Here is a 14118-nt window from a genome sequence, read left to right as displayed (position 1 = left end):
CAAGTATTTACTTTTGAGAAAATGGATAGTTAATGAATATAGCTAAAACATATTCATTTTTAGCTCATCTGTCATTATAAAAAATCTACGAGCTATTGTGGTCACCTGATTTTTTTCTCAAAAACTAATATAATAATAGCTATAGCATTGTTGTTTATCAATATTCTGTAAGTCTGCCATGAACCATAACACTCACTTGAATTTTTTTATCATTACGGCCCTTTCTGTACTCTGAAAATTGGAACTCCTTGATTACAAATTTTTTTTAGGTCCACTTCACTTGAATACTATATGAGTAATTATAGATTTGAATTCTTGCAAGCTTGTTTATCATGGTAAGATGATTACAGAGGCCAAGAACTATAACTCGGATATGCATTTTATCAGAATTATGTCCAATTAAGTACTTAGAAAACTGGAAGGAACTATTTTGTTAAAACTTTTGTTTAGGTCAATAATTCATTAATACTATAACAATTACAGCTTTATCATCATAAGGTTAGTAAGTAGGTCACAAACCATTACTCTCTCTTATATTTTGTCAGAAATATGGGGCTTTTTAACTTCGAAAACTGGTATTTCTTTATCTATTTTTTGTTTACATCCACTTCTCTTGAAAATTATATCTTTGAAACGTTTTACATTTTTTGTCATTAACAGGCGAGTCAGACTGCCAAGATCTGTGATGCTTTTCTAACGTAATGCCTTACAACAAGTACTTACAGACGAGCACTGAGACTAGCAGGCGGTGCTCTTGTTGGTGTAAAGGTCACTTGACTTTTGACCTCTGACCTGTCAACCCCCATAAAAAACAGGGTCACCTACTGATCATGGACTATCATGTTTTAAAAAGTATTCTTCACCTAATTTTGGTTGAATAATACTAAGCAATTCTTGAGAAAGTAATTAGTTCTTGAAAATTTGCCTGAAGGAAGTGACTACACCAAATGGGTGCTAGGATCCGTTCGACCCAGGTGCGCTAAAACAAAGCATGATCTTGCTGGTTTGGATTCTATACCTTGTGACATTTCTTCATTGAAATCAAGAACAACCAACAGGTGATATCAGATAATAAACAGTTCATGGAGTAAAGTAAATTACTGAATTTAAAACCACAAGAATAATTTTCATATTTCTTCAGTAATAATTCTGTCATGGATAAAGGGAAACCTATTCTTTTTTCTAATGGAAAATATACAATTTCCGCAGATAACATTAATTCCATGAAATGCAATTTTCCTGACATATAAATCCACCGAGTTTTCAATTATCTTTAAACCAGATATAGATTTTTTACTTTATAATGTGCAGGTAAATATATATTTCTCCACAGATAATAAAATACATTCTGGAATCTCAATTCTCTAAAATGACAATGCATTATCTAAATATATCATCAATAAATGCTGACAGAATTTGTTCAGGAGGAAAATACCACAAGAATGAAAGAATATACTTCAATTTCCTGTGGATACCCCCTTGGGTTAACTGAGGTTTGTGTTTTTATGTAAATCTAGCAGAAAACATTGTCTGTAGTATTAATAAGGTTTTTCTATAACCTGACTTGATTAATCCAGATGACCCAGTATCAAATTGTCTGATAATTAAAATAAAGCATATTTGTTCATTTATTAAATGAGCCGCGCCATGAGAAAACCAACATAGTGGCTTTGTGACCAGCATGGATCCAGACCAGCCTGCGCATCCGCGCAGTCTGGTCAGGATCCATGCTGTTCACTAACCGTTTCTCTAATTGTAATAGGCTTTGAAAGCCAACAGCATGGATCCTGACCAGACTGTGCGGATGCGCAGGCTGGTCTGGATCCATGCTGGTCGCAAAGCCACTATGTTGGTTTTCCCATGGCACGGCTCAAATAGATGTTTGTAAAATTAATCAAAATCAGCTAAATCAAACAGACAGGCAGTTGAGAACTGACGTTGCATGAAAAATGAGTGACCTTTTTCAGTAGTAAAAGTAAACAAATATGAAAAAGATTAACATATAGAAGTTTTCATTAAATAACTCAGCTGACATAGGTAAAGTTAGCAAAGTGATAAAAACAAAAGCTGTAAATCAAATCAAAACAGTTCTTGTTGTCAATATGTTTACCCATGTAAGATAAAAAAAAAATACTGTTTGAAATAAACTCAGAAGTACTTTAATTTTTGTTTACCTCCTTTCAAATTTTAACATACATTTGTATTACGAATACATGTAGCAGACAAACTGCAGTAGTAATTTGAAAGTCATCTCAACCTAACACACATGTATCATTGCTCCTTTGATGACGGTGATATATAACACATTGACAAATATGTAAATGCTAAAAATACATAAATGCTTTTCTTACATGAAAAAGCAAGAATCAGAAGTTTACAGAAATAATCGCCAATATCTGACAAAACAGTAACAATTTATAGATGACAATCTAATAGTATTGACATTTACCTGGAAAAATATTTAATACCTTTTACATCTGAAGGCAAAATTTCATAACATTTCACATTGTTCCTAGGAGAGATGTCAGAGCACATCAAAGTGTCCTATTTTATTTTAACATATACATATTAAGAAGAGAAAAAAAAACTCTTGGAAAATCTGCTACATCATATAGGTCTTTGAACATTTAATTTCTGCTCTGACAACAATATCATATGATGGGCAAAGAGTGATATGGTGTATAAATACAGCAAGGTTTCTCAGGTGGTGATTATAAATTTATTTGTTTCATTTTGTGTTTTGCACCATTTTCTCAGCTGTATTTCAGTTATGAAATGGTGGGCAGTTAACCGAACGAGCACACCTGGATTCTGTACCAGTACTAACCTGTTCTCCGCAGGTAACTACCAGCTTTCCCAACATGAATCAGAGGTGGAGAACATATAGTTCCAAAAAAACAGTCTTTTAACAATTATCAGGAAGTGCATGCACCTATCTAGGGATCAAACGCAAGACCTTGCCATCAGGCATCTGTAGATCTGTGGGCTCCCTAATGAGCTAAGCAGGCAGACTACAAGCTTATGTGGAGGGAGGGGATCGGGAGAGACATAAATATATATCAAAGAAGTGACAACATTTGTTTAAAACTGATTCTGCCGGCTAGGTTTTCTTGAATCATTTAAGGCAGACAAAGAATTTTCAAAATATTCAGCTTAAAAATGAACAAGAGCGCCGCCAAGCGGGTGAATATATATGCCCGAAGGGTTACATCAGAAGATGGGTGCAAAATTTAAAGAACTTGACTGTTGAAGCCCAAAGGACAGGAACAACAAAGGGAAGAAATTCCAAAAAAAATAATCCAAGTCCACAAAAAAATCTTTACCAGGTACAGGTATGTCAAAATACACCTAAAAATTTGAGTACCATCCATGTTATACCACAGAAAAGTGGTCTCGGTTTTTCCCTATGGCCAATAATAAAAATTTTGAAAATAAGCTATTTATAGTAACATAAAAGGGAAGTAATTCAACAGACACGAAACAAACTGATATGACCTTTGACCCCTAAGTGTGACCTTGACCTTGAAGCGAGACATCCAAAACATGCACTCTGCACGTCGTCTCTGTGTGGTGAACATTTGTGTTAAGTTTCTTTGAAATCCTTCAAGGGGTTCAAGAGTTACAGAGCGGACACGAAATTGCTAATGGACAGACGGACAAACGGATGGACAGACGGACACCAGGGGTATAACATTATATGTCCCTCTGGGCGTATAAAAAGGTATCAATGGCTCCCATTTTGTTTCTATGTCAACGTAAAACAAAATATGGCTTTTATATGAAATTAATTCATGGCAATTCATTTCTTATTCTTTAAGACAGTTTAGGACACAGTAAGTACTACTGAAGCATTTCTACAAGAACACCATATAGACACTTGCTCTGGCCAATTCATAAGACATATTAATCCAATCATAATGGATCTATTACTTCATTTTTTTTGCAGCGCTAAATCAGTTCCTTGAATATACATAAGTAAACTTATGACAGCTGATTTCCCGACCCTCGGGACAGCATGGATAATACACATCACTAAATGCTGTTTCTCATTCCATGCTTTACCACTGGTAGGAAAAATCATGTCTTACACAGATAGTTATATAACATCTTCACAGTCTTAATTCTTAATTATGTAACTGATATCTAATCAAAATGCAAAATTTATTTTTAATTTGTAACAATTTACTTCAACATGTCTTTATTTTATTTTGTTTGGTTTAATGTCACACCTACACAATTATAGGTAAAATGGCAAATTTCCAGCTTTGATGGTGGAGGAAGATCTCATCACGAGCGGGACACCTGGGTAGAACCCTGACCTTCTGAAAGCCAGCTTGATGGCTTCCTCACATGAAGAATTCAATGCACTGAGTGACGCCACATCGATGAGGGGCAAATAATTTGAAGTCATCGACATTAACCACTCGATCATGAAGGCCCCTTCAACATGTCTTGGTATAAAATATTAAAATAATTATAAATAAAGAAACTAACAGCCAATTTGATAGAATATAATAACAAGATCTTTGGTAACCTAGACACAGATTATTCTGTAACTTTAGCTACCACATTAATTCACCCACGTCAACTCTTTTCCTTTTTTAATTTGGACACGAAACACTCATATTTCTATTGAAGAGAATGTTATGTCTTAATATCATTTTACTGAGTAATCAAAATTCGCTGACATTTTGCAATTCAAGAAACAAATTAATACTCGAGAGTGATATACTCTGTGGTCAAATTGAACAATCAGCTAAATACTGCTTTTCAGTTCGAGATATTGAAAAAGCCATTCTGTTGATAAATGTTGCTTTTCTATATTACATACAATAGACATATAAACTTTAAACAGACAGAAATGTGCCAAAGATTTCTCACTTTGCCTGTACAATTCAATCATCCTGTAACTAAATGCAAATTTCAGCAAAAAAGGGATTTAGGTTAACTACTTCCTGCACACTCTTAAGAAGAAAAAATCCACTGTATGCATGTAAATGATGTCAATCAATACAGGGGCATTTTGAGCATCTGCTCACAGTTCTCTACCTTATGACTATCAAAAGATACAAATTCTTAAATATAAATTCTAACATGACTATATTTTTTTGTCAGTGAACAACGGAGGAACTCAAGCATCGTATATTCTACGATAAACAATTCTAATGCCAAACAGCAGAATGACACCCAGTTAATTACTATACCAATGAATCAAGTACAGAATAACTTCTATCATCACATTTTAATGAGAATGTTAAAATGAAGCCGTTGTGGTTTACTATCTAATTTACAATGGTTCACAGATCAGATGCTAGATATTTATCTACTTGAACTAATATTCTCATAGTTCAGCCTTGTGTCCCTGAACAGTGGTAAATTAGAAAATAAACAATCCACAGGCATTTTTCATTAAACAAATATATGTTACAGGAATTACCAAAATCATTAGATTCTATATATATGATAATCAAATCTCTCTTCTTTTCATGCCAACATAGATTTTGTTTTCTGTAACGCTTGCTGTAACCTTGCAATATTGGCATCAAGTGTAGCGATGCCTGATCGGAACTTTCTGTCGTCCACTGTGTTAGCTGTTGTGACTGACGACATAGAAACTGATGAAAAATTATCATCATCATGAATCGCGCTAATTGTCTGATCATCTCTCATCCCTTTAAAAAAATGTCCATGTTTTGTATTTCGATTTGCTTGTCCTTCGGACGATTTCACAGTTCTATCATCTATTTCACTTGAAGTTCTAAACTGAGACATTAATCTACTTTGGGGTGCACTGTCTCTGTTTGAATGACCTGGTATTACGTCGCCCCTGAAATGACGGCCTGGTCGTCCTGAGGGAGGTATATCTCTTTCAACGAAAAGTTCTTTAGGTCTTACAACAGGGTCTTGAGGATGATATTTCTTAAAATAATCAGTAACACTATATCTAGATTGTTCTACACTTATCTCTGACCCATCAACTTGCCGGGCAACTCTTCCTTTCATATTTGCAAAATAAGCTCTTCTTTCTGGAGATACACTTTCTGCATCTCTAGAAACTCTTCTGTAAGGAGATCGTCTTTTGCCGACTTCCTCTCTTTTAGAAGGAGACAGATCACATTCAGTATCACTTTCTTGGCCGATTGTATTTTCTCTTGGTCGGCCATAGCCAAGTTTATCTGCAGACTTGTGTATATTCCCGCCAGCATCTCTGACTTGATTACGCCTATATGTCGGAGAGCTGACTGTCCGCTGGTGTCGCAAATTTCCACCTGCAGGGTCATTTCTCAGCCGAACTGGTGATGAGCTCGAGGTACGTCTCCGACACGGTCTGTCTATTTTTCCCTGACCAAGTGTCTGTGGTTTATTTTTCGAATACATTTCAACAAGAGTATCTAGTTCTGATTCTGATGCTGGCCCTTGTCGACCATCTGGTCCCAGTCTGCCCCCTACAGGCTGGTGTCGACGATCATGATAAGCAAGGGCTGCACGTGTTAATCGTGCAGTGGAGGTCGTGGAATCACTGTTGTTAAAATCAAAAGCTCTTCTTTCAGGTGTCCTCTGTAGTTTCCTTTCTGTTTGTTCTTTTGAAAATCTGTTCAATGAAAGTAGGAAGACATGTTAGTCTGATAAAAAAAATATCCTATCTAAAAAAGTCCTATTGAAGACACAACAGTCTGGTCCTCAGATTTGTGCCAAAGTACTGGTTTAAATTGATACATTTAATATTACATAATATCAATAATGTGTTATTTGAAATGTTTATGCCTTAAATGAAACTAATGTTTACTGTATAACATTTTCAGTTTCATTTGCATGGACTAATTAAGCACATCCAAACATTCTGTGATATGAAGAGATGAAAACTAAGAGAAAATCAAGAAAAAGCAACATGCAGTGGATGCAATTAAAATTCTGCAGTACTCATCAGAGGTACTCAAATCCACTCTGTTCAAAAGTTTAAAATCGTGGCATTATGTGTAATAGTGTAACTAGATACCTTTTTGAAGAAATTTTAAACCAAACTAAAACTGTCAGCCTTACGGGTCACTAAATACCCCCATTAAACGCAGTCTTCTTGTACAAAATAAAGACCTTTTTAATTATCATAAATTTTAAGTCAAAACATGGTGGGGTCATAACTCCAACATAGACTGGTGGACTGTAACCAAAATCAACCTTGGCCTGTATATTTTTATAATCACAGATCTGTGTACCAAATATGAATGAAATACATACATCCTAACAGATATTGACATTCTGCCAAATTTTCAGTCAGAAAAAGGGCCATAACTCTGTCAAAAATTGGTGGATTGTAACTAACATTGAACTTTGCCACTTGTCTATGATCATATCCCTGCATATTTAAAATGAATTTTATCCGTTTGTCTGGAGAGTAACTGAGTGGACAACCAAACATTAAGTAAAACAAGAGCTGTCGTAGGACAGCAACACTCGACTATTCAACAGCCTTGTCAATTGAATGAATACAAAAGTTGAAAAAGGGGCAGAATTTTGTAAAAATGGGAGACAGGCTTATGGAACCTGTGCAGTGCATATCAGCTCATGACAGTGGACAAGTGTGTGAAGTTTCAATCCATTTCCATTAGTGGTTACTGAGATACCAGCTTACATACAAACACTTAACCAAATCGGGACAGCGACGCGGACGCAGATGCATGGGTGAGTCCAATAGTTCTACTATTCTTTGATTAGTCAAGCTAAAAAGGACAAAAACTTCCCCCAAATATTGGTGGATTGTAATCAATTTGCTGTGTATTTAAAATGAATTCAATCAATTCATCTGTTGAAGAGTAATTGAATGGAAAACCAAATATTAAGTCAAAACGGGACCTTACACTACCCAAAAATTAGTGGATTGTAACTAGAATCAAATTTGAACTAGAAAATGCTTTTGTAAAAAAGCGCATGTCTCCCCCAATGCAAAGTCCTTTAGGCAAGAAGTCAATAGGGGTCAGGAGCGAAAGTCAAAGAGACACTGATGGTTAGCTGCAATAGGGATCATCTACTTGGCATGTCCAGACATCCCGCTAAATTTCAACACTCTTGGCCTAGTGGTTCTCAAGTCACTGTTCAGGCTCCTGTGACCTTGACCTTTAACAGAGTGACCCTAAAATCGTTAGGGGTCATCTACTCTGCATGACCAATCATCCTATGAAGTTTCATCATTCTGGGTCAAGTGGTTCTCAAGTTACTGACCGGAAATGGTTTTCAATGTTCAGGCCCCTGTGACCTTGACCTTTAATGGAGTGACCCCAAAATCGATAGGGGTCATCTACTTTGCATGTACAATCATCCTATGAAGTTTCAACATTCTGGGTCAAGTGGTTCTCTAGTTATTGATCGGAAATGGTTTTCCATGTTCAGGCCCCTGTGACCTTGACCTTTTACGGAGTGACCCCAAAATCAATAGGGGTCATCTACTCTTCATGGCCAATCATCCTATGAAGTTTCAACATTCTGGGTCAAGTGGTTCTCTAGTTATTGATCGGAAATGTATTTCAATGTTCAGGCCCCTGTGACCTTGACCTTTGACGAAGTGACCCCAAAATCAATAGGGGTCATCTACTCTTCATGGCCAATCATCCTATGAAGTTTCAACATTCTGGGTCAAGTGGTTCTCTAGTTATTGATCGGAAATGGTTTTCAATGTTCAGGCCCCTGTGACCTTGACCTTTGACGGAGTGACCCCAAAAACCATAGGGGTCGTCTACTCCATCAGCCCTATAACCCTATGAAGTTTGAAGGTTCTAGGTCAAATGGTTCTCCAGATATTGCTCGGAAATGAAGTGTGACGTACGGAGGGACGGACGGATGGAAGGACGGACAGACGGACGGACGGACAGGGCAAAAACAATATGTCTCCTGGGGGAGACATAATAATATACCCGTGTAATGAAAATGAATTCAATCCATTCATCTTTTCAAGAGTTATCGAATGCTTATAGACATTTTGCTGAAATTTAAGTAAAAAAAGGGGCCATAACTCTGGCAAATATACTGAACCTTCCTATAAAGTTTGAAACTGCAGCAGTAGTTTCAGATTATTTTGACTAAAATAGCTAAAATGAATTATCTCCCTCATATGGTGGAGAAGAACAAATATTGACAAGATTTCTCCAATGAACAATTAATCACATTTCTGTACTGAATATTACAAGCAAAAATGACAATCAACCTCACTTTAATATTACATCTATATATGAAACAGACAGAAATAGAGTCAGGTTGCCATATCAACTTACTGACAGTTCAATAAAATGTCATTACACTATGGTTTTAAGCTCTTTAGATAATTCTACGAGCAAATATTGTATTTAATACACATAGATATTTGTCTGTAGATAGACAAAACCCTCTGTTTATACAAACTGGTCTGTCTGTCTGTCTGTTTGTTAGTCACTGTTATAAGAATTGGGCAGAACTGTTGACAAAATTGACCGTGACTACTGACAAGCCAGGTCTAACTCTAAATCCTACTTAAAAAGACATATATACTGAAAAGTTCAATTTTGGGTTCAATACTCAGAGACTAAACCAAACTCAACACAAAGTTCAACTTGCATATAGCTGTGACATTGTGCACTGAGTGTACCCAGGAGACAACATGACCTGGTTTATGAACGAGGGCCGTGAAGGCCCTGTATTGCTCACCTGACCTATTGACCTAAAGATCATCAAGATAAACATTCTGACCAAGTTTCATGAAGATACGGTCATAAATGTGATCTCTAAAGTGTTAACTAGCTTTTCCTTTGATTTGACCCGGTGCCCTAGTTTTTGACCCCACATGACCCAGATTTGAACTTGACCTAAAGATCATCAAGATTAACATTCTGACCATGTTTCATGAAGATACAGTCATAAATGTGGCCTCTTAGAGTGTTAACAAGCTTTTTCTTTGATTTGACCTAGTGACCTAGTTTTTGACCCCACCTGACCCAGATTTGAACTTGACCTATAGATCATCAAGACATTCTGACCAAGTTTCATTAAGATATGGTCATAAATGTGGCCTCTACAGTGTTAACTAGCTTTTCCTTTGATTTGATCTGGTGACCTAGTTTTTGATCCTACATGACCCAGATTCAAACTGGACCTTGAGACCAACAAGATTAACATCTGACCAAGATTCATGAAGATACAGTCATAAATGTGGCCTCTACAGTGTTAAAAAGCTTTTTCTTTGATTTGACCTGGTGACCTAGTTTTTGACCCCAGATAACCCAATATTGAACTCGCCCAAGATTTTATTGAGGATAACATTCTGACCAAGTTTCATTAAGATTGGGCCAAAATTGTGACCTCTAGTGTTAACAAGCTTTTCCTCTGATTTGACCTGGTGACCTAGTTTTTGACCCCAGATGACCCAATATCGAACTTATCCAAGATTTTATTGAGAGTAATATTCTGACCAAGTTTCATTAAGATTGGGCCAAAATTGTGACCTCTAGAGTGTTAAGAAGCTTTTCCTTTGAATTGACCTATGACCTAGTTTTTGACCCCAGATGACCCAATATCAAACTCATCCAAGATTTTATTGAGGGTAACATTCTGACCAAGTTTCATTAAGATTGGGCCAAAATTGTGACCTCTAGAGTGTTAACAAGCTTTTCCTTTGATTTGACCCAGTGCCCTAGTTTTTGACCCCACATGACCCAGATTTGAACTTGACCTAAAGATCATCAAGATAAACATTCTGACCAAGTTTCATGAAGATACAGTCATAAATGTGGCCTCTTAGAGTGTTAACAAGCTTTTTCTTTGATTTGACCTAGTTTTTGACCCCACCTGACCCAGATTTGAACTTGACCTATAGATCATCAAGACATTCTGACCAAGTTTCATTAAGATATGGTCATAAATGTGGCCTCTACAGTGTTAACTAGCTTTTCCTTTGATTTGAGCTGGTGACCTAGTTTTTGATCCTACATGACCCAGATTCAAACTGGACCTTGAGACCATCAAGATTAACATCTGACCAAGATTCATGAAGATACAGTCATAAATGTGGCCTCTACAGTGTTAAAAAGCTTTTCCTTTGATTTGAACTGGTGACCTAGTTTTTGACCCCAGATAACCCAATATTGATCTCGTCCAAGATTTTATTGAGAGTAATATTCTGACCAAGTTTCATTAAGATTGGGCCAAAATTGTGACCTCTAGAGTGTTAAGAAGCTTTTCCTTTGATTTGATCTATGACCTAGTTTTTGACCCCAGATAACCAATATCAAATTCGTCCAAGATTTTATTGAGGGTAACATTCTGACCAAGTTTCATTAAGATTGGGCCAAAATTGTGACCTCTAGAGTGTTAACAAGCTTTTCCTTTGATTTCACCTGGTGACCTAGTTTTTGATCCCAGATGACCCAAAATCAAACTCGTCCAAGATTTTATTGAGGGTAACATTCTGACAAAGTTTCATTAAGATTGGGCCAAAATTGTGACCTCTAGAGTGTTAACAGTCAAATTGTTGACGACGGACAATGGACAGAGGGCGATCACAAAAGCTCACCTTTGAGCACGAAGTGAGCTAAAAAATCATTAAAGTTTGTTACAAAAACCTATAATACCTTTTTCTAATACAGTACAGAAGTTGTGCTATGTTTAGCCAGCACTTGTTTACAGTGTTAAGGGAATATCATCTGTACCCATAGCTTTGGAATTTATAGAGGTGTTTTGGTAAAAAATTCTCATAAAAATGTTATGCTGAGGCAAAAGAAGTGAAAGTGATAATATTTCAGTACACAGTAATTTAAGTTAGTTATTTAATATACTGTGCATGTTTTTTTACATCAACAAAATTAACTGACCTTTAAATTTTACAATCTGATACTTTACAGCAGTAATTTTTATCTTTTTTCATGTGTTACAATTTTTATGTATTCTTTTTTTCATTATCTACTGATCATGAGCCAAACAAAATAATTCTAACCAAATCAACCACTTTCTCTGACTCCATAATTACTGGGGTGTCCGAAAAGATTTCTATCCAAATTCTTTTGTTTAAGACATAACAACACTGATTTTTTTCCTATTCCATTTATAATTATGGAGTTGTTTTTGCCACTAATGTTGGTTTGCCTGTAAACCAGTTCCCCTGCTAAGTTTTACCCAGATTCATCCTCTGCAACAGCCTTCATCAGTCTATGTAAAGTGTCAGTACCATCCCAGGTATACTCTCCAAGTCAAGTTCCCATCCCAACCTTATTTCCACAACCAGACCTGAATACTTACCCAGATCCTTCCTCCTCAACAATTTTCATCAATCTATGTAAACCATAGCTGTTATTATGATCCCAGGTCTTCTCTCCAACCCGACTCTGCTCCAGTTCACCCAGAAGCTCTGATATACTTTCTTTCATTGTTCTAAAAAAAGCAGTCATTTTTATTGTCTATATTTTTATACACTAAAAGAGATACAAATGCAAAATATTTAACAACTAGAAATGTGTCCATGGGACACAGATGCCCCCACTACATGACATTAAAATGACAATTATTTCCCAGGTCAGGGGCCATAACTCCTACAATACTGAATGAATACTGACGCGTAACCCCAGGTGCACAACTGCACATGCTGACCAACATTCCTGTAAACTTTGGTGACTCTAGGTCAAATACTTTTGGAGCTACGCACAACACAACATTAAAATTACCAATTTTTAACTAAGTCAGGGGCCATAACTCCTACAGGACTGAATGAATCCGGACGCGAAACCCCAGGTGCACAACTGTACATGCTGACCAACATTCCTGTAAACTTTGATTACTCTAGGTCAAATACTTTTGGAGCTACGCACGACACAACATTAAAATGACCAATTTTTAACTAAGTCAGGGGCTATAACTCCTACAAGACTGAATGAATCCGGACGCGAAACCCCAGGTGCACAACTGCACATGCTGACCAACATTCCTGTAAACTTTGGTGACTCTAGGTCAAATACTTTTGGAGCTATGCGCGACACAACATTAAAATGACCAATTTTTTACTAAGTCAGGGGCCATAACTCCTACATGACTGGATGAATCCGGATGCGAAACCGCAGGTGCACAACTACACATGCTGACCAACATTCCTGTAAAGTTTTGTGACTCTAAGTCATATACTTTTGGAGCTAGGCGCGACAAAACACTAAAATGACCAATTTTTACAAAGTCAGGGGCCATAACTTCTACATGACTGAATGAATCCGGACGCGAAACCCCAGGTGCTGACCAACATTCCTGTAAAGTTTTGTGACTCTACGTCAAATACTTTTGGAGCTAGGCGCGACACAACATTCTCGGAAGGATGGACGGACAGATGGACGGACAAGGGCAAATCTATATGCCCCCCATCAAAGTGGGGGCATAAAAATTAATACAAAATATATCAAAGAGTGGAATGTATCTATCTCAATCCTTTGTTTGGAAATACTTGGCATTTTCATCACTGTCTGTGAACAATTATCAACATTATTTCCTACAGGATGACTTTATATTAGTCTAACTAATTTGACGCAATCCTAGGAAATATTGACATAATTTTCGTATCCATGGGCAATATCCCCACTTGCGTCAAACACTTGAAAGACCTTTTTAGTTGAAGCAAGTTCCGATGAAATTTTCATCGCTGCTGACGCTTTAAATGATATAGGTTTAACTGCCGCTTATTTCATGAATTGGCCATAAATTGGCTATTTCAGAGTGTACACACACAAACTCTACAATCTCCAACTGCATGGCTATTTCAGAGTGTACACACACAAACTCTACAATCTCCGACTGCATGACTATTTCAGAGTGTACACACACAAACTCTACAATCTCCGACTGTCTGGCTATCTCACAGTGTACACACACAAACTCTACAATCTCTGACTGTCTGGCTATCTCACAGTGTACACACACTTACTCTACAATCTCGACTGCTGGCTATTCAAGTGTACACACACTAACTCTACAATCTCTGACTGTCTGGCTATCTCACAGTGTACACGCACTTACTCTACAATCTCTGACTGTCTGGCTATCTCACAGTGTACATGCACTTACTCTACAATCTCTGACTGTCTGGCTATCTCACAGTGTACACACACAAACTCTACAATCTCT

At 36.8% G+C, this 14118-nt stretch overlaps 1 protein-coding gene across 1 annotated transcript in view; it reads right to left on the bottom strand.

Annotated features, from left to right (window-relative positions):
- Positions 1-1847: 1847 nt before the first annotated feature.
- LOC123539334 (uncharacterized) overlaps positions 1848-14118 on the bottom strand; it is a 39991-nt gene continuing 27720 nt past the window's right edge. Inside the window, exons 13-14 of the mRNA XM_053530649.1 lie at positions 12256-12387; positions 1848-6592 (exon numbers count right to left, since the gene is read on the bottom strand). Coding sequence (XP_053386624.1) covers positions 5485-6592; positions 12256-12387 — 1240 coding nt within the window. The 3' untranslated portion in view covers positions 1848-5484. The remainder of the gene's footprint in view (positions 6593-12255; positions 12388-14118) is intronic.

Source organism: Mercenaria mercenaria, chromosome 18 (assembly GCF_021730395.1).
Source record: "Mercenaria mercenaria strain notata chromosome 18, MADL_Memer_1, whole genome shotgun sequence".
Classification (NCBI taxonomy): Eukaryota; Metazoa; Mollusca; class Bivalvia; order Venerida; family Veneridae; genus Mercenaria; species Mercenaria mercenaria.
The sequence above is the reverse complement of the archived record's forward strand: the minus strand, read 5'-3'. Positions and strand labels throughout refer to the sequence as shown.